The 26,059-nt window shown below is 45.5% G+C and overlaps 2 protein-coding genes across 4 annotated transcripts; one reads left to right on the plus strand and one right to left on the minus strand.

Annotated features, from left to right (window-relative positions):
• The first annotated feature begins 7,631 nt into the window (after positions 1-7,631).
• LOC124338505 (follistatin-related protein 5-like) lies at positions 7,632-22,792 on the plus strand. 3 transcript variants are annotated; one of them, XM_046792584.1, is made up of 17 exons: positions 7,632-7,966; positions 8,083-8,170; positions 11,700-11,813; positions 12,015-12,122; positions 13,542-13,888; positions 14,179-14,328; positions 14,577-14,709; positions 17,135-17,419; positions 18,373-18,470; positions 19,078-19,273; positions 19,582-19,715; positions 20,478-20,615; positions 20,832-21,047; positions 21,155-21,305; positions 21,434-21,634; positions 21,760-21,906; positions 21,996-22,792. In XM_046792584.1, exons 1-17 carry the CDS (start codon positions 7,853-7,855, stop codon positions 22,220-22,222), a joined length of 2,847 nt encoding a protein of 948 aa, XP_046648540.1. In that variant the 5' UTR covers positions 7,632-7,852; the 3' UTR covers positions 22,223-22,792. The 3 variants fall into 3 exon arrangements, with proteins under 3 accessions (XP_046648540.1, XP_046648541.1, XP_046648542.1); XM_046792585.1 differs by having other exon boundaries at positions 19,585-19,715; XM_046792586.1 differs by having other exon boundaries at positions 13,545-13,888.
• A 658-nt stretch (positions 22,793-23,450) lies between these two features.
• LOC124338507 (major facilitator superfamily domain-containing protein 6-A-like) lies at positions 23,451-26,053 on the minus strand. Its single transcript, XM_046792587.1, has 11 exons — positions 25,708-26,053; positions 25,515-25,634; positions 25,172-25,440; positions 24,966-25,104; positions 24,714-24,899; positions 24,560-24,631; positions 24,332-24,476; positions 24,140-24,254; positions 24,017-24,053; positions 23,762-23,938; positions 23,451-23,682 (listed from the first exon to the last, which is right to left on the minus strand). The coding sequence occupies exons 1-11, from the start codon at positions 25,799-25,801 to the stop codon at positions 23,612-23,614; spliced, it is 1,425 nt and encodes a 474-aa protein (XP_046648543.1). The 5' UTR covers positions 25,802-26,053; the 3' UTR covers positions 23,451-23,611.
• Between the last annotated feature and the right edge of the window lie 6 nt (positions 26,054-26,059).

Consider the following 26,059-nt stretch of genomic DNA (forward strand, 5'->3'; position numbering starts at 1 on the left):
CATTAGTTCTAATTTAATATGACGGCGATGACCAAATTTTTTCCCCGAATGAATCAAAAAATCTTATTTTCAGCTTGTTTCCTTATTACAACTGGGAAAACTGCGTATGTGAACGAATAAGGAATGGTCGTCCGGTGGCCACCCAGCAAGGAACGATGCTGCAATCGTTTTCGGATGTTTGCCTTGTTTATTGCTCCGTCTACCATCTTTCCTGTTTCTTTCTTTTTTGTGTTGTCATCCTGCACATATCGACCGGGGACCACAGATTTGGCCACGCTCAAGTCGAAAGAAGAAGAAGAAGAAGAAGAAAAAAAGGGAAATCCCGAAGACCCAAGTTGCATTCACGCTCCGATAACAAGGACGACGAGTCAAGTTAATGATACAATCGGAAATGAAAGCAAAAGAATTGTTTTATTCTTCTGCCCTTGCTTATCTTTGATTCTCATATAGCTTTCAAAAGGTTTAAGGGTGCAGCTAAATAGCCTATAGACGGAAGAAGATTCCGGCGCTGCCTTTGCTGCGCCATCTTCCTGGAATCTCGACTTAAACATGGACGGGAAAGGATAAGATAACGTATGAAAAAGAAGTTTGGGAATAAAAAAATAAAAACAGCAAATAAACATGCCGGGAGAAGAAGATAAATAGAAGGGACCGCCATTCATCCTCGTTCTTGTTCGCTTGGTCTCGTTTGAGTCAACAAAAAAATCATCCACTGATCCTGATGTGCGGATCCTTTTTTCTTAACTTGCGTCGATGGCCCTCGACGACGATAGCGCAATGTCAAGTGCGCGTCACATAATGATGATTCACCGACCCTGCATGGCGCAACGTTCGTCGCGGTTCATGGCTACACTTTCCGTCACATTATGTACGTAGGTACCTGAACTGAGAACACACAACAAAATGAAGAAGAAGCGACTCTTATATATTCTTCTTTTTTTGTCTGTGACTCATTGTGGTTTCTTTAACTTTACGATCCGCTCCTCGGATGATGAGCCAACTCCAAACATCTTTTGCTGGCTCCTCCACCGTGTGTGTTAACTCTTGGTTTGATTTATCCCCTGGCTCCGGTGACTTTAACACTGCGTCGTTATGAGGTAGTACCACGTATGAATTGGAGGGGGGGACTCTATTTCACGTCGAAGAGGGTTGCAACTTTCAAGGGGAGAAAGATAGAAAGAGCTAGGAGGAAAAAATAAGAACCTGGAGAATTACAGCGGAAAAAAACCTGGCGACGGGGGAGTTATATAAGGTCTGGTGGGAGAGAGGAGGGTGTCTTCTTCTTCTTTGCTCTTCCCAACGCCCAGCAGTAAATCTGTAGTGGCAGTGAAATAAATCGTGGAATGAACACACATGACATCGAATGTAAAGAGGAGGGTGTATAGAAAGAAGAAGAATATATATAAAAGCCGGGGACCATAAGAAACTTGTTCAACTGAAATTTCAGCGCTGGCGATGGCCAAGTTCCCATCATATAGCACTTTATATAGTACCGCCGCCGCCTGTTCACCAACTGCTGCTGTTATATGCATCTAATCTCAGCGAGCGCGCGGTGTGTGTGTATATACTCGCGCCGAGAGTAAATTCACTGCTGATTCCCTTCTTATTTCACGTCATTATAACTGACAGTGAAATGAATGAAAAGAGCGAAATGCGCCATGGATTCCAATGAAAAAGCCTCGCTCCCGCTGCCCCGTTCCGCGTAACGCGGACTAGAGCAAAAAGACGAGGCCCATACCAACACTGCTCGAGCCGGGAGCGAGAGATGATGATGATGAATGCGCTCCCGCTCCTGTGTGGCACATCTCTCCAAAGGGGTCTATAGTCTTGTGTGTGTGTGCACAGAGATTTAGACATTTGAAACGCAGGGCCTCTGCTATATACAGTCGGCCGTGAATCGCCGCCTAGTCTCTAGAGTTTTCCACGGCCTTCTTATCAGCTCCAACAGTCTTTTGTGTGTCTTATGTATATACACACGGAAAGTTCAAAAAGCCGACCCATTAAAATAGTATTTATCGATCAGCTGACGCCCGTCCTTTTTAGATTATAGCTGCCTCCTATATAATAGCTGATGCGGCGGCGGTACGAGTGAAAATATAAACGCGCGTCTATATAATAGCGTTCGGTTAGAACGATCTAATATGAGACATCCATTTTGCGGCAATAACAGAAGAAGAAGAAGAATTTTCAATGCCTTATTAGACGCAGCGGAGCGTTATTGATCTTGATCCATCCATTTGAACGGCAGCAGACAATGCCAGGCGGATTCAATCAGCGAGGGGCTATATAACAATCGAGACTAGGATTGCGCATATAATGGACGGGCGATTTCTCCGGCAATTGTGAAACGTGAACCAAAGGAACAATTAAAAAGCTGGGGAGGAAGGAACCAAAAAATGCGACAGTATTGTGAGTCTCTCCCCTCTCTTCTAGACATTTGGAGAATTTTACGACGGTGGAATTACACAATAACACCTGGGGAGCGGGTCAATGGTTGTACGATTGCTGTCGAGTCATCAGAGACGATGAACCAAAGACATTTAATAAGCCCCGTCGTGACGAGATGTCATATAAAGAAGCTCGACAAACAAACAAACAAACATGATGCAGTGAGTTTATATATGTAGGAAACAGAACTGAATCGCATAGAGCAGCAGCAGCAGCAGCGTCTATTATACAATATCTTCTTACATCTTGTACAACAGAGGGGATTGAGGTCATGTGATGCTTGAGCCTGATTTAGCTAGAGCTGCATAGTGTATGGACTATAGTACCTTTAGTTGAAACTTTCTCGGCCCCCATCATGTTCATATATCCCGCAGACGACTGGCGGCCACCATCGCTGCTGTTCACAATAGCCCCGTCGCCTTTTTGCTCTCATAGTTGCTGGGCCGGTTCATTCAATTGAGCTGACAGCGAAAGAGGCTCGACTATCTTCGACGACTAGTTTGTATAGACTTTCGGGGGGGTCATAGGAGACTCCAACGTGCCTGCTCCTCTCTATTCAATGTCCGATCCTATCCCTTTTAGATGCATTGAGCAGTCACTCTATTAGCTGCTGGCCCAGGAATGTCTAGAAAATAAAAATAAATCAAAAAAAGGTCGAAGCACTCGCGGCTCGGCGTGTCCGTTTTCTTTGTTCAATCGTCCGCAAAGCTCCTGAACTCCTCGTCTGTGTGCACAGCGACTGTACAAAGAGACAGGGGGTGTAATATTATATTCAAATTTGGCCATATGTCGTGCACGGGCGCTTCTCTTTATGCGTGTAACCCGTGGCATCACGGAGAGATGCCAAGTGTTGCGTCCAGCGCCGATCGATTGGCTTTTCTTATCCCTCCCCCTCTTTACTCGTTGCTGCCAATAATCGAATCTTTGATGTGTGTTGTTCGCATTCACGAAATGTTAAACACAGTGTCTACATGTCGACTTATTTGTCAAACACACAAGAGGACGGGCGTCGTCGGTACTCTGTTTACAGGGGGGAGTTAATGTATGCGCAGCAGTGTCAGTTCAAGTTAAAATGCTTCTTGTTATTCGCGGGCAAACGGAAGTGTATGTAGGAGATATAAAAGACGTGCGGAATGCGCGTCATTGAATGAATATTGAATGAACACACGAAACGAAACGGACGTCGAGCGGGACGGTGAAACGTGAGTCGCGCGTATTTGAATATTTCATTGGATTTGCAATGAGACTCGGTGAACCGAATGAAATGGCTGCCCAAAAGGTAAAAATATATATATAGAAGGAAAACGCAAGCAGCAGCGTTCGATTTCAAAGGACATCGCCATATTACGTATACGCACTCAAGGAAAAGGACGAAACTCTATCTATAAGGAAATAAGCAGCAGGATCTTTTTTTTTTGGTTATATCCGTTTAGGACGGCAAACACACAAGTGAGACAATCTTTTCCTTCCCTCCGGAGTTTGACAGTCAGATCGTCATAATAATAAAAGGAAAAGATATTGCCTATAGAGAAAAGACGTCGTTGGGATTCGGACTGACTAGACCATCAGACGGTCCCATAACCCCACCGGGGGCATGGCTGCCGAGCCGTGAAGAATGTTCGTTATGAAGACAATATATATCTGGCAGAATATAAGGAGAGAAAACAGAAGAGGAAGAAGGAGGGAGTCAGTCATGTTATAGAGAGCGTCGCAGGGCGTCGCGGATCGAGCGGTCCACGTCGAGAGGACTTGAATGGATGAGTCAGAACTCCTTCGTCTTTCCTCTATATACTGCATCAGGATTGGGGTTAGACCATTAGAGTTGCTGGTCCTCTTATAATAGGGATGGGGGATGGGGGGGGGGAATAAGAGGGATGAGACGGCCCCTCCCGAAAGGGAGAGATGATGGTCGACCAACGGGCAGGGTGACGTGTCCCATTGTTCCTGGGTGACTGTGAAAGTTTTTCCCAGTAGCTTGTTCCTCCTCCTCCTGCTGCTGCAACTGAAGCTACACTACTACTACTGCTATACTGCTATACTGCCATCAGAGTATATTGCTCTGCTGTGGATTCTGTATAGTCTAAATCGCTGTATAGCGTCGAGCGGAGGGTGTGTTGTGTTGTGCAAAGGAGGCCGGGAGAAGAAGGTTGAATCATGAACGATCAATACCGTGTTAGATCCTTGTTGTCTTGGCAACCACCAGTCCCTCCTACTGTACTACTACTACTACCACTACCACCCTCCGTCCTCTCATGTGGGCCCCTCTTTTTTCATTTCTTCTTTCTCTGCTCGACTTTATTTCCTTCTCCTTTTCTGTCGCTTTCCATTTGACTCGTCGCTTGCGCTGGATGGCAAACCAACTTTAGCACAGCAGCACAGCAGTCTTTTTATTTCTTCTTCTTCTTCTTTTTCCATTTCTCACGTTTCATCTATTCCTTTTCGCGCATCCGTCCATCTGGAGTTGCTTCTTCTTTTCTTCTTCTTTTCATCATAGATCGTGTTGGGCCTGTGTGTAACTCCCGACAGCAGCCGCCCTCCGTCACCATGGTAACCTTATAATATGGCTGATGGAAACATGTACGGTAGTTCAGCAGTACCAGTACATATCCATTCCGCACTATATATGGCAGTGGATGCTAGATATTGCGAGGGTGGAAAAGATGGGCGAAAGAAGAACGCGGAAGGTCTATATACCGTCCATCCCTTAAGGGACCTATCAGACTCTCTAGACTCGATCAGATCCGGTTATACTATATACCCGGCTACCTTTTGAGACTTGATTCAACGCTCCCATCTTCTAGATTACTAGCCATTTTGCTCCCTCGTCCTTCACGGAGATGATATGGAGGCGTACAACTCAATCCAGCCATGGATATTATATAAAGCGGACAGCCGCTGGCCTCCCTATATAGTAGTATTCCATTCATACTCAATTTGGAGCAGCAGCCGAAATCTCTACTTTTGATTGATCGCAATTTCTTCAGGATTTTCCTCTTTTGTTTCACATTTTTTGGGGGCTGATCCGTTCCTTTTATTTCGTCTTTCTTTTATTTATCTAATGACGCACTTCTTGTCCGGCATTCTATAGCCTCGTTTAGACTCGGCTATTGCGTGTCGTGTGCCGTGTGCTATATACCGGCTATAGTAGACGTTGGCCAACATGTTACAACTGCACTGTTGGATGTCCTTCAGGAGAGGCTATGGAGAAACTGACTGGTCCCACGCAGTAGCAATAAGTTGAGGCGAAACGTCGTCGGTAGTTTGCCCCCGCGTTTCGTTCGCTACTACTATTCCAGTCACGCAACCCCCCCGGCAACCGTCCGCTACACATCCAACTTGGCACACACAGCTACCGTCGACTAGCAGCAGCCAGTCGGTATAGCGTGTGTGTGTGTGTGTTTGTCTGTCTATGTGCGCTGACTTGCAACTCACGCTCCAACGATTTTGCGTACGGTGTCGTTTGGATCATTCAATCACCACCGCCGCCGGTCGGCCGGGGTAGTATTATATACTAGTCCCTCTATATATGTGACGGAGCTGCTGCTATGTTATTATTATTATTATTATGATCGTGTATTCGGCCTCGGTGGCCCCGCTTCTTTTATTCGATCCGGTTGACAATGGCCGAGCTCAGATGTTTACAGCCGCCCGCCACCATTAAAAAACACCATCCGCACCGCGCAATTTATGGAAGGATCGGAGTTGGAGCGATTGGAGTTGGGCTGGCGGGACAAACTGTTGGATGGAAAAAGGATGGCATTTTGATTAGCGTTGAAATGGATGGACGAGGTGTCGAGTCTGTTATTATAGTTACGGCGGATGGATTTGATTTTTTCTGGGTTGCGTTCCGCGCTGGGTGCTGCCAGGGGTCGGAACGATGAGGGATCAACAAGAGCAGGTGCTTGCTGGCCGCTGTTTTTTCGGTGGTTCTAAATTGCTATTCCCAACTACCTACTAAGATAATAAGTGGGGGGAAAAAAACACAAAAGAAGAAGAAAAAGAGCTATGGAGTAGTCTTTGGAATTAACAAACTAAATGGGGTGAAATTTAGGGAAGAAATAAAAAATAAACTCTCGACCCGTTCGCTCGGGGGTCACTCAAATGTCCAGTGGCTAACATAATGGGGTATATAGAGGAGCAGCCTGGTAGGGATAAAGAAAAAAGAAAATAACACGGAGCCATGCAGCTAACGCAGTTACCTGGAGGGGGCCACGGAGCGACGAGCTCTTTTTCTCCAGTGGAAAAAACGAGCATTTTTCAACTTTACACAAACAAGCCCACAAAAAAATAGATATATATACAGTATATATATAAGACTTTCTCTCCTCCCCTCCTCCCTCTCCATAACCCCGAAAAAAAAAGTAGAAAAGGAAGAAAACGGTAAAGAAAAAAGATGAAGGGAATGAGCGAGGATTTACTGCCATCTAAAGAGGCTCCCTAACGAAGGCGCATATAGAATCTGCCCGTTATTGTGTACAAGGAAAAAGAAACCTTTTTTGGGAAACAAATTGGGGTTTCGTGGGGGCGAATTATAGTATCCTTCACTCCTCCCCAACTCACACAGCAGAAGCAGCCGAGAGTGTTTGGGGAAAAAAATATTAAAAATAAAAAAGCCTTCAGAGCGAAAAAATCGACGCACCTGGCTTCTTCTTCTTCTACCTGTTTCCTTTCTTCGTCTTCTTCTCATTTGGCCGCATGATGGACGGCGCGCGCGCGCACGACCATCGCCAATAATAACACACGACCCCCCGACCAGGTAGACCTGAATAACAAAGAAGGGCGAAAAAAAAAAGGTTCAGACTATTTACTATTTCTTCAAATAGATTTTTTTTTATTCTACTTATATTTCGCATGTAGATGACGAGTGAAACGTATCTGAAGATTCAATCATTTCTTCGAGATTGTGTTCCGCCGAATATATGCGCCGTTGATTTCGATTTTATTTTGGCCGAGATGTGGCGATAATTATTGAAAAAGGTCCGTCGTCGTTCTCGGAGCAGCAGCAGCAGGTGAAAGGGAATCAAATTTTCAAATGGGTTTCCAACTAAATAAGACTGGCTATAATGTCTGAAAGCAAAGTAGATGGCGTGTCCTCTATAGAAAGAGGGACGACAAGGAGCAAGGAGGGTATAGAGGGCGTGCGATGGGTGCGCGCGTTGGTTGGTTGGGAGGTCGGCATCGGCAGTCGCAGCTCAGCCCCGGTAGAGTGTAGACGTGAATTGGCCAACGTCGTCAATATAATAACCAACAGTTCAACTCTTCTCGTCGTTTGTGTTGTCGGTTCGGATTTTTCCAACTGTTTTCCTCCCCTCTCTTTCTTTCCACCCACCGTGCAAATTCCCCAGCAGTGCAAAAGTTTCCAATAACGTGATTGTTGTTTGATTCATTCGAAAAGAATATCGCCATGGCTTCCGGTGATGTGGCGAGGTGTCGAAACCTCTGCGCCGCCCTGTTGCTACTCAGTGCCATCCTCCTCGTCCCCGCCGAATCGTCGATGAAGAGCATCGAACAGCTCGTGGTACGTCCAGAATTGCACACACCTGATGGGGAATCTGTCTCGTCACATAAATTGTCTCCCTCCTTTTTTATTCTGGCTCTCTCTCTAATGCAATTTTGATTTGCCTTTCGCTCCAGAAATCACGAAGACACCGTGACGCGTCGTCGTCTGAATACGACGTCGAAGCTCTACTCCGCCAGGAAATCACCATCGCCGTCAAGCGCGGTAATTATTTTTTAAAAAAGAAAAAGGCAACTATAGAAGCGAGATGAAAAAAGAAAAAATTGGAAAGAAGAAGAAGAAGTCTGTCGGTGAAGGGGAAATTTAAAACTGGGTGGAAGAAAAATGAAAATAACGTCAAAAAAAGGAAAAAGTCGGAAGAACCGGCGGATGAGAAAGTCTTTAGGGGGAAACTTGTTTGAGTTTGAGAAAAATTTTCATCAGCGATTCTGCATGTGAGTGTATTGAGAGGAATAAAGCGCTTCTGGTGCACTACCTCATCTCTCTCCGGCGTCCGTCTTTTCATCAAAGTTTTTCGGGTGGTGCATGCTGTTGGATGGGTGGCAGTCTGGAGGGGAAAGGCGAGTCAATCAACGCATAGTGTCTTTATTGTTGGCTTCTCCCGCCCCACTCTCTTTGACGTTTCTTTTCGACAACATTATGTTCACACAGTGTCGACTCTGTTAAGAGGCTTTTTCCCTCCTCCTTTTTCTTTTTTCTTTTGAATCCCGGTGTGTAGACGCGGGATCAGTTGCCGTGAGTGGATGTAGCCGGGGGTATATAAGACTAGGTGTAACATCATCTTCTCTCTCCCTCTCGCCAGCGCTGGCGCCCTCAATCCTTTACCTTTTCTAGTAGTACACTCACATAGACTGGCGGTGGGGTGGGGTGGGGTGTGATGAACCGAATCGCAATATCTAATGATGGCTAGTGTGTAGATGCATAGACGGAGGAGGCCGTGTGCTTCTCCTTTGGGTTTCAGCCCCAGCACCAGCCAGCCTGTAAGAGAGAGAGAGAGTTTTGCGGTGGCTATTAGGCGATCAATACCATCGCATATATAGCACACACAAGCAAGCAACCAAGGCACTGCTCCTGCTGACTTGTCTCTCTCTCTCTCTCTTCGTGTGTGTGTACAGACTGTGTATCATCTTTGTGCGTGGCCATGGCAGCAGGAGAGACTCTCTCTTTCTCTCTCACTCTTGACTGCCTTCCTTATGGAGTTGGTTAGTCGACGTGTATTATTTGGACAAGCTGATGAATCCCGTCTATCTCTCATACAGACAGGGACCAGTCCACTATATATATACTGAGCCAAGGCGTGATGATGACCGGCGAGTAATTACATTTGAAACGGAGCCCGTGAAACCTCCTAATCGACACGCGGGCCCCCAAAAGAATAAAGAAAAAGAAAAATGGGTTCAAAGTTTTTGGGGGAAGGCAACGATCGAACTCGCAACCTTTTGTGGTTGCCCTGGCAGGAGACTAACGGAGAGTATTAGCCTATACTAAAGAAATGGAAAAAAGGACGTCGACCCCCCTGAAAAGAAGTCTTAAACGCCAAAGTCCAAGGTGTTTAGCCCAGTCAGCATGACCTTAAAGAGGCCTATGAAAGCGACAGGGAAAATAACATTTGGCTACTTTTCGGCGCCCACAGGATATTTCCGCTATGTGAGAACAGTAGTAGCTATACAGTGTAGCCCTTGAGTGAAGGTCCAGCTAGTCTGTCACCCTCTTATGAGGCGTGCCAAAACTGCCGGACGAAGCCACGGCCGTTATATAAGTGGCCGCTTTTCATCGCCCACTTTGACCTGCTGAGCTGTGCTGCAAACGGAAAGGAATGAGGTACGGCAACGAGTGCGTATTACTGCTCGGCTGCGAAAGGACAAGGAAAATGAAGACAACGTGTGAAAGTGTAGAGTCAGCAATTCCAGCAATTCCAGCCAGCCAAAGACGTTCCGATAATTGACACTGCGAAATGTCGCATTGGCTCCCACGCGTTCCGGTTTTTTTCCATCGGCGACGTTTGAATTTGCAGTTGCTGGTGCTGGGCTCCTCCTTAGAACTCGGTCGGGTTCCTCCCCAGGATCGCCCCGCCGATTGGTAATGGGGAAATGGTTGAAAAGAGACTTAAAGAGGAGAAAAAGAATCAACGTAGAAAGAAAAAAGAAAAGGAAACGACCGCAGAGTAAAAAAAGAAACGAGAGAGAGAGAGAGAGACGGGTGTGGCCGAATGCGTGTTATAGCCTAGGATTCACGCTGGCATTCGTCCCGCGGGAATCGATCCGGTTCCCCACTTTAACCTTGCACCCGCGGAACACAACCTTAAAAAGAAAAAAAGAAAAAGAAACCAAGTAATAAAAGGAGAAAAGAGAAAAAGAAAACTGTTTGTAGGTTAGCAGAAGAAAAAAAAGGAGAGGAGGGAAGAATAAGTCAAGATGTCGAAAGAAGAAGAAGAAGAAAAAATATACGTATATAATGAAAAGAAAGAAAAAAAGAAGCGAAGAAATAACACGGAAAATGTCCATTGGCCGGGCGCGTTCAACAAAAGAGACAAGATATTGCAAAAGGGCCGGGATATAAGAGTGCGTGATTCTGGCAGCGGGTTGTCGCGACTTTTTCCGTGACGACGAAAATCACGGACGTAAAAAGAAGCGAGAAGAAGGCGCTGATGCTGTTTTCTTTGAACAAACGCGACCCATCCATCCCCCCCCCCCACCCCTCCATTGTGTTCACGAGTGAAAATTGAGTTATATACACACACGAAGAAAAGAAAAGAGCACAGGCGCATTGACGACAATCCAGCTGACAAAAGAGGCATCGGACATTCAGCTCGTTGCCTTATACTATATATAGCTATAGTGTGTACCTTTTGACGTAATGAGGGCGCAGAAGAAACAATTGCAAAGTCGAAAAATATAGTTGCAAAAGGAAGAAAGAAAATCCGACTACAAACACACACACGGCACGGCACGGTACGGTACGGTACGGTACGGCCTTTTAGATTTGACATTTGATCCGCCTAATCCGACAACGTCCATCATATCGACCCGGATGGAAATGAATGTCGAAACAAGGCAGCGCGCGTAATCAATCCCCATGTATATATAGCTTTGAAGCTAATGAAGCGACCCAATTATAAGATGAATAAATGTCATTTTTTTGTCATCCTCTCCATTACTGATGTGACATGTCGTTTTGAGCCGTAATGGCGCACTGTCATTATATGGATAGGCGAATTTCACGATGTCTCTCTCATTAAGCGACGATCGGGTTTCAAAGGCGGTCCCGTTAGTCTATAGCGAATTTGATTGCGAGACTAAGAAATACGAGACGTAATAAAATAGGAAATAAAGACCCTTTTATTAGGAAAATGATATAGTCAGCCATATAATAGAACTATTCGTAATACTGCCTCACAAGTTGGTCTGAATTTCAGACTTTTATAGGTATTTTTTGTGTTTTTTGGAAGGTTGCTCGGCTGTGCATATTTTATGGGAGCCGATCGTGTACATATCCAGTTAGTGGATTCAGCATACGACAAGATACGACGACACAAAAGAACAATAGAACCGACTGTTATAGTGTCTATAGAGTACTAGTACAGCAAGTGCTGCATGTCTGTTGAATTGTTGTCGTTTGAGAGTAGAATTCGTGAGGGGGTGCAAGACAATGAAATCGAATTACAAGTGAAAAGGAACAGGACTGACATAAATGACTGATGATTGCTTTGTTTGTTATTATTGAACGATTACAGATTCATGCAGCAGTCTGTTTTGCGGCCGCGGACGCGAGTGCCAGATGAACTCACAGGGTCACCCGGAGTGCGTTTGCGTCAGGAAGTGCCGCCGACATCACAAATTAATCTGCGGTAAGAACAAGGGAGGGAAAGATTAAAAATGCTAATTAGTTTAATCAATTTAGAGCCTTTGAAAATCTCATTTGCATTCGTTTTCTATTCTATCTAGTTCTTTTTTGTTTCAATAATAAATGGTATAATCATGTTTGCTTAACATAACATTTGGGCGCTAAATTTTGAATTGATTGCGAATTTGTTATTTTTTTTTCCTAGGCACGGACGGAATTCTTTATTCCAGCCACTGCGAGCTGCACCGGTCCGCTTGCTTATCCAATCAGCCCATCGCTATCGATCACACTTACCTCTGTCTACGTCGGAGAGGTAAAATATAACAAAACGAATCCCAAAGAAATATAAAAAAGAAAACAAATTGCAATTAGTGAAACTGCTCGCCGCTTATTGGTCTGCGCCGCCCGGAATGCAATATATGTAGGCCTACCCTGGGAAAATGGCGTTCCGTATATAACGACAAAGACGCACACTATCTTCACGCCACGGTGTTTTATGTATACGGGCTAAGTTTGTTCACGGCGAGAAAAGAGGGGGTGGGGTTGCAGCCATTAGGTGCGAGTGTTGACTATGCCGTGAGTTATGGTTATCGAGCACGGACGCTGCCGGAGGCGACGGCGCCGCTTGGCACGCGCTTCCGCTTTACTTTTCTATATCGAGCGGCGCGGTGAAAGAAGCAGAAAATGGCGCAACTCAAATTTTCTGTCGTTCCTTTTTTCTTCCTTTTTATTTCATTTGATTGTTGTTGCACACACTGCCATTGTTGTGTTTGCGCTTATGCCCTTGTGCACACGCACCCGCTACCATTCAGTCCGTTTTGAATGCGTGCGATTTATTCAAAAAGACCGGCGCTAGAGAGTCGGAATAATTCGGAACCACTTTCTTCTTTCCTTTTCCTTCTTCTATTTGCCCTTCCAGGAGAAACGAGTTATGTACTGCTGCTGTGCTGTACTGTAATGCAAGAACCTTTTCTGCCATTCCAGGGGCCCTCATATATGTACGACCAGCGAGTAAAGAGGATTCGTTGTAACTGTAACTCCATTTCTCAAGCGAAAGCAATTTCTTTTGTGGAAATTGCTTGTCGTGTTTCGTTCAGCGGTAGCCCGGTAATCGGTCGGCGTCCGGGTCGCGTGCCACGTTCCTTTTTTGTTATTATTATTTTTTCATTTATTTATTTTTTTTTTTGCGCTGCGTAACGAGAGAGTCCAGCGGGCGATGTATAGTTGGCCAGCCAGCAGCCAGTCTGTGTAATAATAAGGGCACGACATGAGACGTCGGGCGGGGGGGTTTTCCTCTATCTGGACATCACGTGCTTTATTATTTCGATGATATAGCATCATCATCATCAGTGAGAGCTTTCGTTGAAGCGTATATACATATAGAACTCGTGATGTATTATATACGGGGGGCTGGACCAGCTCGCGTTCTCTCTTGCGGTCGCTATCAACATCCGCGATCGAAGTGATCCATCAAAGCGCGCGCGGAGCACGGTCCGCGCTCCACCGCTCCTGCGGAGAGGGACGTACCCGCCGCAAAAGAAGAAGAAGTTATTCCCTTTTTATTTTATTTTTTTGTGTAAGGCGTACACACAGCCGGTGCAGCAGCGTACATATACATAATAATCTAAGGAAAGAAGAAGAATAGGTCTAATGGATATTTTGGACGTTCTGTACATACTATATCTAATACGCGATTCAAATCTTTTCACGGCGAATCCTTTTGTGCGGTTAGAAGGCAACAAAAGCAGCGGCGATAGCAGCAGCAGCAGCAGCAGTCCTATCTCCAACGAAGATGATGGAGTCCAGCAGCAGCAGCAACATTCTGTGAAAAGTGACAGAAACAGTTGGACAACGGCCACCGTCCAGTCGACTTTCTCCGTTGAGACATCAGTCGCCGGATCGGTTGACTCGTATTCGATGATATCCACGACGTCAGAGACGGACCAGGCCGAGCCGCATGCCAGGAGTAGCAGCAGCAGCAGCAGCAGCACCAGTCAGTCGGAGCCGCTCCCAATCGATTCCTTCTTGACGCCAGCTTCTTCTTCAATCTGCTCCCAACAAGATTACGAAATCCTCAAGGCAAGTCTCTTCTCTTTTTTTTCTAGCTCTGTGTACTATAAGAAGCGCGCCAGCAACAAGGAAGAAATTCGACAGCACGCATCATCTTATTGGCTCCCGATGGCTGGCCTGCCTAGCTGGATGGATGGATGCTTTTATCCATCACCAAGGAGGGAAGAAAAAGTGTCAGCTGTTTAGTTTCTCAGAGTCGAGTTTCTTTTCTTTTCTTGATTCTTTGTTGGCCCTTTTTCGCTATCCCGTTCCATTCCATCATCATCCCGTTGGTTCACGCCTTTCCTTTGTACACACAGGACAACTTATTGTTGTATAATCACGCCCGGCTCTCTTCCATGGAAGACGGACACAGCAACGCCGGAAGCAAAGACTACCTGGTCAGTCTCATGTTCAGCCACTACGATCTCAACAATAACGGATTACTCGAAGCACAAGAGCTGTCCAAGGTATACTATGACTATACATATCGATCCTCCTATATAGAGCTGCTTCGCCCTCTCCCCATTTCTTTTTTCCTTTTCCCCATTTCACTCCTGGCGCATTATTCAAATGATACCCGCCAGCAGCAGAGTTCCCGGTTTCCCAAAGCAGCTTAGAGATGATTGAAATGTGGAACGCTATCCTTCTTCTTCTTTTTTTTCCTATTCTGTCTGTTATTGTTATTTTTCTTCATCTCTCTCTCTCCCCTGTATAGACGTTTGAGGATGAACATCTTTCTCAGCTGTCCAAAGAGTGTTCCTTGTCGGACATGTTGGCCTACGATGACGTCGATCACGACACCCATCTCAATCTCAACGAGTTCTACGCCGCCTTCAGCAAGCTTTACAGTAAGCCCCCATCGTCTCTTTCTTTCCATTCTCTCTCAGTGCCACTCTCGGCTGATGCTGCTGCTGTCGTCTAGACTTTTCACTCTCTCTACATTTTACACTTACTTACAAGGCAGAGCCATTTAGAACTGCGAAAACATGCATAAATGTGCTAGATGTTGATGTTTGTGTGTGCGCTGTTGGATTGTGATGGCGGAGCGGAATTGAAAACAAATCTACCGACATCAGTTGTCTTTTTATATTCATCTATCTTGCTGGCTGCTGCGCTCCCGTGTCTCTCCAGTTTATCCGCCGCGACACACGACAACATTTTACGCCTGTCAAATCATTTTGAAAACGAGACAAGCCGTCGTCTTGGGTTATTTACTTTATCTTGTCTTTTTCCGTTTTGTTCTTTCTCTTTCTTTCTCTTGGTTCTCGCTTCTATGCGCGATCCAGCTCTGCTGCGCCTTGGCTAGAGAGAGAGAACGGGGGGAACGACGGGCTTTTGAGTCGTCGTTTCGCATTCGCAATGAGACAGGCTTATGCATAGATATAGAACGACACAGTGTGCGTCTAGACCGTTTGATCTATACACGATGTGCGCTCTGCGGGAGCACACCGGAGCCCCCGCAACTTTCTTATTTTCCGTGCCGGCGCTGGATATGGCAGAATAATCGCCGTCAAGGCGCACAGCACAGTCACGTAATAGCGACAGATAGCGTTGCCATAGCGACGACGGATGGCTCTATACATATACTGCTGTGGTGTATGTTATACCTAAGATAGGGCAAACTTCACCTTCTTTTTCTAGGCCATTTCCCCTTTTTCTTTGTTTTTTAGCGGAAGTTGGATCCTGTGATGTGTGTAGACATTGCACACTGCTTATGGACCTCCTTATTTAGTTAAGACTCCAGTTGGTGTTGTGTTGTGATGGTGTGGCGACATTCTCAGCTGGGCGGAGAGTGCGGCGCGGGTCTTGTCGTCGTCACCTTTGTGTGTGAAGAGAAAAAAAAGAGTCGAGGTCCGCTGGCTTGATGGCCAAAATTTCAATTCCGGCTGTTCTCGGCTTTCTCTCGTTTGATGTCTTTCCGGATTCCGGAGAACAAAGAGAAAATAGGAACAGCAGGCGAATATGAGATGCGTCTTGGCTTTCCTGGTAAACAGCTAGGCGAAATAAAGGGTGGGGGAAACGGGCGCGGATCAGACCCAACAACAAGAGGAATATATAAGTTGGCCGGTAATCCCCTTCTTCCTATTTTACACATATGTTTCAGACAGTTGTAGTAGTAGGCGAGTATAGGCCTCTTCTATAGACATTCTCTCCCCGGGAGGAGCGTGTGTGAGGGAATCTGGACAGTTAGCGAGACGCCCCCGTTTCTGGTCCTTTTCTTTGAGTCGATTTCACGGATCGTAAATCATCAGAGACAAAAAGAAAGTCTGTGCCGCGCGCACGAAAGAGCCAACGCCAGTCGTACATGTATATATAGGAGGGTTCTGTTAGATGTGTAGATATAGGAATGGGCCTACATGTAGCCAGTCAACCGCGAAACTGATAATCTCAGACTTGTCCGCGTTCAAATATAGACTTTATATTCCCGCATGGATCACGTTGTTGAGCACATCAGCCGCGCCTTTCTGCTCCGACACTTTTTTCTTTTTCTTTTTTTCGTATTTGTTCTTTTTCCTAACAGACTTTTTTTTCTCTCTCTCCTCGAGTTACTCCATTCAACTTTCCTCCTTCTAATCTTTGATATTCGTCAATTCCTTGGCCTTTCGTTTTGTCTGGTGCGCCAGAGCGCTGGCCATTTTCCTCCATCGTATGCTGGCGCTTAAGTAGGTGCCGAATAATGGAACTCCTCGGGCGGATTGAATTGACGCGCTTCTGCTTGAAATTCAATATCGGTCGAGATATATGTGAGTATAGACGAGGGGAATAAAAGAAAGCAAATAAAAGGGCCAGCCAAGTAAAATGATGAGAGAAGGAAGAAAGATATGCAAAGGGAAAAAAAGGTCGAATATGATGAGAACTATCCAGGGAGGTTTTGTCTAGCTGGAAAGTTTAAGAAACGAGAGAGCGTTGATTTCGTTTGCCGATCCCCGTGGTCCTTTCCTTTCGCTCTCTAACGTAGTCATAGTGATTCAACTTTGAACGAGTCAAAAAAAAAGTACAGACCCAATTTATTTCGGTGTGTGTGGAACTGGTAAAGAGGCTCCGGCTGTTATATACTATATAAAATCACGACGCCCAAAAGGAAGAAAATAAGACGAGAGAAAAAGCAATTTTTCTCGCTTGTTTGACGAAGGATTTCTTCTTCCTTTTGATGTCGTGTGTGCTGTTTACATGCGACTATCCAAACATCTCTGGCGTCTATCGCTCGGCTGTCGCTCCAATCAATTTTTAAAAGACGTTGACATTTTTCCATTTCTTTTCTCGTGTGTGTAGGCGTATCTGTTGTGTCGCTGGACAAAGCCCTGGAATTGAATCAAGTTTCGGCCCGAGTTGGCGACAATATCGAGATCAAGTGCGACGTGACGGGATCGCCGACACCTCCGATCGTTTGGCGGCGGCACGGACTGGACTTGGCCCAGTTGGCCGAAGACGAGCTCAAAGTCTTCCCCGACGGAGCCCTTTACATTAACAACGTCCGGCTCATTCACGCCGGCAACTACACCTGCCACGCCCAGCGCAACAAAGACGTCGTCCAAACGCACGCTCTCCACGTTCACAGTACGTAATATCTAACTGGTCCCCTTTTTTCTTTTCTTATTTGCTTATGTCCATCTCTTATATTTTCTTATTGTACTCGTTGCCCAGCCCAGCCCAAACCAAATAATATCCCGTCCGTTCAGTAAAGGCAGGAGTCAACCGCGACGGAATAGTATATAGTTATTGTTGTTGTTTGTTGTTATTGTGTCCCGAGGCCAGCGTCACAATGGCCGCGATGTGGGGGATAAGGGGGAGTAGGTCATTGGTTTGCTGGTCGGGGTGGCGTATTGCATTGCACATCTTCGGTGGATCACGCTAGCTGTATAGTGCTAGCTGCCTATACACTAGAAGACATTGCGTAACAAATGGGAAGACGTAGACAAGTAGAATTTCAGATTCCTTCCTTTTTTTATTTAAATAAAAACATGGAGGTTTGTACACGGAGAGCCCCACCCTTGATCATATCATTCAAGATGGATCGATGTTTACAACGGCTCTTAGATAAAACCTCAACCCTCCCTCAAAATATAATAAAGCCGTTTGCGTGCTGCGTACAGCAACGGGGGAGTTTGTCGAATCCTAATAATACTCAAAAGAAGAAGAAAAAAAGTCGCCCCATAGTTACTTACTGGATGTGACTGCTTTGCATACGTAACGAAGCCAATCAAGCGAATCCACCAACTTTTTTTCTCCCCCCCCCCCACTCCACCCGTCAGCCCCCCCCCCTTTCTCCTTCTCTCCCTTCGTTGGCTTTTCCTGGATCTGGTCTATTGGAGGAGGTAACTATTGATTTGTCAGCTGATTCACTTTAGGGATCCACACAAAAGTGAGGGGGGCTGTGACGTTGCAGCGACTGCTGCTGTGTGCAACTTGACTAACTTTTCGTGTTTGTTTTTTTGTTTTTTTCTTTCTCGTTGCTGTTGTTGTTTCCTACCGGGTCTTTCCTTCTTCTTTCGTGTCTTACAACCGAACAGCTTTGCCCGAAGTTCGCGTGACACCGCGGATACAATCGCGCCGGCCTGGGGACGACAGCCTGATGAAATGCCACGCCGTAGGAGTGCCTTTCCCAAAAGTAAGTTGCCGGCAACTCATTTATTCATCAGCCCGGTACTATATACATCGCCCGTCGCCCGTCTCCTGTTTTATTGAGTAGATTTAGACGTATACTGCCGAGGCCCAAAAGGCAAAAGGGCTAATGATGTGCTAGACTGATGCTGATGCCTGTCACAGCTTACATATGTCTAGGTTTTTACGGTGTGCACTCGTCAGCTGGGCTGGCCGATCTAGCCGCTCGGCGGGCAGGCGGGCGGACGGGATTTCGATCAATAACTCGGTGTAGGCTACTGTATACACACCACACACACACACACTGTTGTGTGTGTATATACACACAGTAGATTCTCTGCTGCTTCTCCGTGTATATATTTATAGCGTGTGCATATACCTGGACAGCCTTGGAGACATCGATCGGTTTGTCCCTGTCAATAGATAAATTGTCGTCGTCCCTCGGCTGGTTCTGTTTGCGGGAGACCGCACACACACACGCGTCCAGGCTGCGCATATAATATATATTCACAAGTGACATGCACGGAGGACCTGAGCTGGTCTGTGTGTTTTAAAATTGATTGTCTTGTTTTCTTTTTCTTTCTCCCTCCTTTTTTTGTGGGGGCGTTCATCAGGTGGAGTGGCTCAAGAACGACGAGCCGCTGCGGAGCAGCGCCGGCGAGCGGATCGAGTCGATCGGCTCTTACAGCGGACTGAAAATCCACTCCATCAACTTTGCCGATACGGGGGCCTACATGTGCCAGGCCAGCAGCATCGGAGGACTCGCCCGCGACATTTCTTCTTTAGTCGTCCAAGATGACTCCACGCCCAGTAGGTTTCCGACGTCACGCCCTCATTTTTTGTTTTCTTTTTCTTCTTTTTATTATTATTTCCCCCGTCTGATGGATGCGCACTGCTGCTGTGTGTGGGTTACGTGCGCTGCTGTCAAGGCCAGCACACGGCCGTCATCGCTGCTCGGCGTGATTAGATCTCGCTTCGTTACCGAACGCATTGTCGACCAAAAAGAATCTAATCAAGCTCTTTTGTTTATTTCCCTTTTGTATCTGTCTTTTTTTTGTTTCTTATTTCTTGTTTCTTGTTTCTTCCTGCCCGGCTTCTTTTTGGATGGAACACACCAGAAGAAAGCAGCCTGCTGAGCGAGAGCAATAAGAAGTTTTTCGTCTTTCATGATTGGGGTGTTTCCGTCTACGAGCCGCAGAACTGTCGGCTGCTACACATGATCCAGTCAACGGACATCATGCCTGGAACGCAAGTAAGCACTCATATAGACTTGTACTATAGACTTCTAGTAGCAGCTCCTATACTACTACTATTACCGTCCATATAACCAAGTCAGTCTGGCGGAGGGAAAAAAGACACGCGGGAGGCCAAAAAAGAAATGGATGGAATAGACAGATAACATGAGACCGCAACCGAAATATAAAAAGAATTAAAGAAAAAAAAGAAAAGAGACTTTTTCTCTTCTCTCCTGTTCGTATTGACATTCCCAGTGCACCACAACATCGTTCACGAGCCGCATTATATCCCCCCGTCGTCCCTGTACACATATAGCGCCGCCTCGATGGATGTGTACATATTTTCGACGCTCGCGGTAGATTCGTTTTATATTGGCTTTGCTCTGCTATATCTATACTCAAACTGATGATGTAGCGCAGCTGGAATTGTCACGGACTCGAGTCGCGGCGGGACACGTTGGGGAGTTGTTCGACTGGATTGTGCTACATCCATCTCTCTCTCTTCTACCGCCGTTGTGCGGCTCATGACAGTCGATGCTTTGACACAAAGAATATTGATAGAGTGCAAAATGCGCGCTGTGCCAGCACAGCAGCCATATCTCTTAACCATTCCAAAGTCGTCGTCGAGTCGAGTCGTTCTCGATTCATTTCATGTCGATGGCAGCCACTCCCGCTTATATGCAGCATTCCACTAGATAGATATAACTATATAGACGGAGGCATTATCGGTTATGGCCTAGTCTGTATATGTCATATCATGTCTTGTGTGCTGTTTATAGGACTACGTTTGCGGCTCCAAGGGCGTCAACTGCAGCTGGGGACGTGCCATCGCCGTGGCGGATCGCTACATCTACGTCACGCAACCCAACAAAGACCGCGTTCTCGTCATCAGCAACATACAAATGGTCGTCGTTGACGTAAGTTTCATACGGCCATTTTCTTTTTCTTTCTTTCTTTTTACGGCTGCTGCTGCTGCATGGCTTGGCGTTCTTTTCGGCGCTTTTGTTTGACTCCCAAATAGCCATCGGCAGCAGAGCACTAGAGAGAAAGAGAGAAAGAGTTTATTATACTGCGCCCCGCCATCATCATCATCATTCTGCTCCTTTGTCCGTTTTCTTTTTTGACGAGTGCAGGTCATCATGACCGATCGATACCCGGTAGACATCTTTTACGTGGAACATCTGGACCAGGTCTGGATCGTCAACTGGCGAGATGAGGAGGATCACGGCGTCAAGACGATCCAGGTGATTCGGGAGGCCAGTCAGAAGAAGAAGCACCACACCGTTCATCCGGAGCCGATCGACGGCCACTTTGATTTGGTTTATTCGCTCTTCATTCCGCCCATGCAGGTTCGGTTTCCTTTCTTTCTTTTTTTTCCTAATCCGTTTAATATACCATGTCCGCGCAGCACAATATATAATATCTCATACATTTTGTTCACTTCCGGGAACGGCAGGAGTACGGGCATCGTTACAAGTACGGCTACGTATCGCATACCAATCAGCGCGGCCTTTACAAACTGAGTCTGCCAGCCATGAAGTATGTCAAAGCCATCGATTTGGCTCCGTACAACTGCGTCCCGCGCTCACTCCAGTACTCTTCTTTATGTAAGTTTCACTCGCCAACTCTCTCTCTTGCTGTTCGGCCAATTATCTCTTGGCGGGCTAACTGATAGCGCAATCAATACCGTTCATCTCTCTCTATTTCTATCTCTATCTGTTCTATACCCAATCAGATGGCCTCGTTATCATGGAGTGCGAAGAGCCCGTCACCAGACGACCAACCGGTCAGATCGTCATGGATTACCTGACAGACACCGTCCTCAGTCACAAAGTGACTCTGCTCGGCCAGCCGTACATCACTCCCGACAGCCGCATCGTCGTCACGGTCCATCGTGAAAAGACCAGTGTCACCCTCATCGTCCAGCACACCACAGGTATCGCGTTTCTCTCATATGCGCTGTCCTTATGTGTTGATTTCAACCGGAAATCGTGAAATGCCACACTTGGGTGAGACATTACAACGCGGGAATTTTTGTTGGTTTTCTTTGTGACACTATAGAAGACGGGCTGAAATTTGCCTTTGACGTGCGAACAACTTTGAACGTCAGTCACGTTATCTTTCATCCGTCGACCACATCGCACAGCTACGACCTGTACGCGACGTCGGCCGACAAGGGGGACGTCCTCTTCCTCAATCTGGAAGCAGGTGAGACCATTTTCCCCACCAAGTTTCAAATTTTTATATGAGCCCGCGAAAATAAGAAAAAATTTAATTTTCAAATTTTTGTTTTGCAGGAAAAGTTGATATCATTACGGGAGTGGGTAAACCACTGGACAGTCACTTGAGCGAATGGGGTGCCCCAAATCGCCCGATTGCCAGCGCCGGCCTTTTCGGTACTTACCTGATTAGTCCAGCCAACGAAGCCATTTTTGTCATCAACGGAGACACGCGCACTGTCAACTGCGAAATCGGCGGATTGGTGCACCCGCGACACGTCAGCTGGATCAATTCCCGGCCGTGAGTCCATCCCCCGAAAACCCGATCTCTCGATCATCACGAGTTTTGAGCTCTGCATAAATCTGCCGCAAAATGTATGGCGCGCGCATCACAAGTTGGTCGTTTCGAAGATGAAAAAAAAAAATACTTATAAATTGTATAACTCTTTCTCTTTGCTATATTTTGAATTGATCCCGTCTATCAGATATTTAATTCTAAGTCACTTTCTTATTTCCTTATCGTGTGCAAAAAAAAATAATGGAAATGCAATTTTTTTTTAAATAATTAAGTTGAATTCACCTCATAATTATCAGTTTATCACTTTGATGTGTTGGCCCAAGTCGTAGAATTTTTATTTTTAATTATTTTTTGAAATTCTTGATTTATTTTTTCGACTTCATCTTTCCCAGACGGAGTTGCTTTTTCAAAAAAGATATATCAGTCAGTCATGAAGTCCTCCTGATTGCCGTATGAAATTTGCATCTCCTCGTAGCACGGCTATTCAAGTCCTACATCGTAATACTATATTACTCTCAACAAATCCATCACGTTCATTATACTATTTTGTCTAGAATAAAAATTGGATTGGCATCTGTTTGATAATACTACATAATAAGATACCGATTGGTTTATAACAAGTTTGCGTCCCTGCTGGAAACTTGAACACACACACACACACACACCGGCATCTCTCATTCGTTCCAACTTTTCACTCATTTGTACAACACACTAATTGGTATATTGCTAGTAGAAAGTCCGTGTACGGAAAACAAAGCCACACAACTGTCCATGGGCATTGGTATATACCATCAAGTCTAATTACATATTGATATATTGGAATGAGGTGGATCTCGCGTGTCTTATAGACGTGTGAAATCGGCAGAATCAACAACGTGACCGCATTCGTAAAAATAGTATCGAAGCGTGTGGTCCACATCGATCGAAATGGAAAGCAAAGAATAGACGGCCTGGGCTGTTATAATAAACAGTGACATTGATGAAATCGTAACAGCCGAAATCCAGGTGTTTTTGAACGGACGGACTTCTTCGCTAAAACAAGAAAAAGCTAGAGAATGCCCACGCCCTTTTGTGGTCCGTTTCGCTATATCGTATGTTTTGTGTGCTGTGTAATAAGCTGACGCGCTCCCATATTGTCCACTCTTGTATGTTGGCCTGTATAGTGTATCGTCCGAACAATACATTTCTAACTTAAAAAACAAACAACCAATACTCGTCGATATTAAGCGGAACACGCGAAATTTAATCTCCTGGAACCCGCGAAAAATATAAACATGACGGTTGGGCACTGTGAGAAAGCGAGATACCAATGAAGCACCAAAAGAGTGACTCGGGGTCTTTCAAGTGTATGTCCGGGTGATTGATACATACTTGCATTTCAACCATTTCAATTATCCTACAAAGGTGTGACTTGAATATCATCCTTGAGGGTACTGCTGTCGCCATTCGCTTGAGCTGTCGCCTCACCTGCAGAAATGGAACGTTCAATTTTTGTTTTGTGTTCAAGACAATAGCAACAATTTCTAGTCAGAGGTGTCGAGTTGACCTTGTTCCGATCGAGTCAACATCAATCTTTTATGTTCAAGTTTCTTCAACACCAGGTGGTAGACCACCAGGTATAAAATGGCCACTGACCCAGCAACCATACTGAGCAATAGATATGTTGACCGAATTCCATAGGACGATATGAGAAGACTTCCGACAGATGTGCCGATTCCTCTACCTATTCACGGATTGACAATACGCAATTAGTAGTATTGTTGCTTTATTTTTGTTTAAGTGTTGAAAGTTATAAACTCACCAAGACCGAATGCGGCTGCAGAGAAAATTCCATTGAGCTATAAATACCGCAATGAATTCTCGATTAAAATTTCATTCTTGTTACATTCATAGAAAAACCACTACTATTAATTATTTTACGAACGGATGCCAGCATTCCGGGCGGTGCTGCAGCTGCACAATAATAGCTGCCCGTGACGATTCCAAGAAATCCGCTAAATCCCTCCAATGATTCGGTAGCAATCAAAATCCAAGGGTTCCTGCGAAAAGCAAAAAAGCGCGTCATATCGTTTAATAATTCATATTGGCACGTTATTATGACACAGCGGTACTCAACTGTAGAAAATAAAAGACGGCGAATCGAATCGAGTAGAGCGCCAATCCGAGGGCTACCGTGTTCGCCTCTCCCAAGCGATCAATAATCGGTTTCGCAACAGATAAAGAAATCACGGCGCTGATTCCGTTACAACTGGTAGCAAGCCCTGGAACCAAAAAGCAAACAATATATCCCCGTGTCGGAATTTTGTCTTATACAAGCAACGAAGATATGTATTGATTATTCAACCGTAAATAGTTTTAGGCGCAATCAGTTCAGCATCGACGTAGACGCTGAGAAACGTCAAGTGAAATCCCATGCCTTCGGAAAATGTGTCACATGGTTAGAGCTTTATTCAGAAGAAAAAGGACGAGCCGGAAAGATTTTGAGACACAATACTCACAGGCACCCACGAAGATTTCGACAAAAAGGAAGACGTCGACGTCAATCATTCCAATAACGCTTTTGGCTGTAGAAATTATTGATTGCTTGTTCTTTTGAACGTCAATTTCCAGGCGGTAGATGATCGGCATCAGAATCACAACAAATCCGGCACTGATGTAGAATGCGATCGAATAATCTGTGTAGCCTGGAAATCAATCGAAAATTTAGAAATATTCACCGTCTCTGTATATACACGTCGTAGTGGCAGCACCTAATTTCTCTGAAATAGCGTCAATCAAGAGTCCGCACGTCAACGGGACAATGATTGCACTCAGTGACCCTGCCATTTTCTGCTGGCCAAAATCTGCTCCGTGTTTCTTGGAGATCGCGAGCCCGGCAGCATCCAGAAGCTTAATGAATCAAAATTTGTTCAGTACACATAATTATTCATCAGATGAAGTGCAATTAATTGTTCACCGTGAGGGTGGCATCCAAGAATAAAAAGCCCAGGATCCGAATTAACAGCAAGATTGGGAAAATGTATTCACTTGGCACAGCGGCGGCGGTGGAGCTAACGACGGACGTCAGTGCTGGGCCGCCAGCCAACTGAATGGTCTCGTTAAGTTCGGCCACGTGAATTTTGTGAGCCGACTCGAGCCAAAGGAGCGGCAAGTGAATGAACCCCGTCAAGAATCCAGCACAAATTATAATCGCCTTGTAAATTCCCAATTTATCGGCCACGAATCCTGTTCCGTTTCGTGAAATATTTGTTAATACTCGAGGCAAATTTATTTAAGCTGAGCTTCGATGCTGAATAAACCTGTAACGATAGGTCCCAGTGTGGAAACAGCCGTGGCACACATGAAGATAATGGATAGCTGTTGGTAATTGATTATATGGGTAACGATGATGGAGATATAAGGCATTGACGAGTATAAGCCTTCTCAGTGAACAAGAGATATGTGAATAACATTCGCACAAGATCAATATTTGCTAATTTAAAAAAAACTTACATGCATAAACGAGAAAGTAGCTGATTTTCAATTTTAGCAATTCAGGGTTTATAGGGAAAATGGCAGATTTCATTCGACAAAAAACGGTTTCCATGTTATTGGCTAAAATTTGTTGATATCGACCTGCGCTATGACTGTTCGACCAACTTTCCTGAGGTACACTTCACGAGTAAAATCGTTTTATTGACTCGTTTTCAGCTGCTGCGCTCATGGGAATAGCGTGCGATTGATGCGAACTCACGTCAAAACCGATCGCAACACAACAACAGAGATATAATATTACCGCGGGTATGAAGTCCGCATTTAGAATTTCCGTCGAATCATTGATTCCTTGCTGAATAATACTTGGGGG

The sequence above is a fragment of the Daphnia pulicaria genome, chromosome 4 (assembly GCF_021234035.1).
Source record: "Daphnia pulicaria isolate SC F1-1A chromosome 4, SC_F0-13Bv2, whole genome shotgun sequence".
NCBI lineage: Eukaryota > Metazoa > Arthropoda > Branchiopoda > Diplostraca > Daphniidae > Daphnia > Daphnia pulicaria.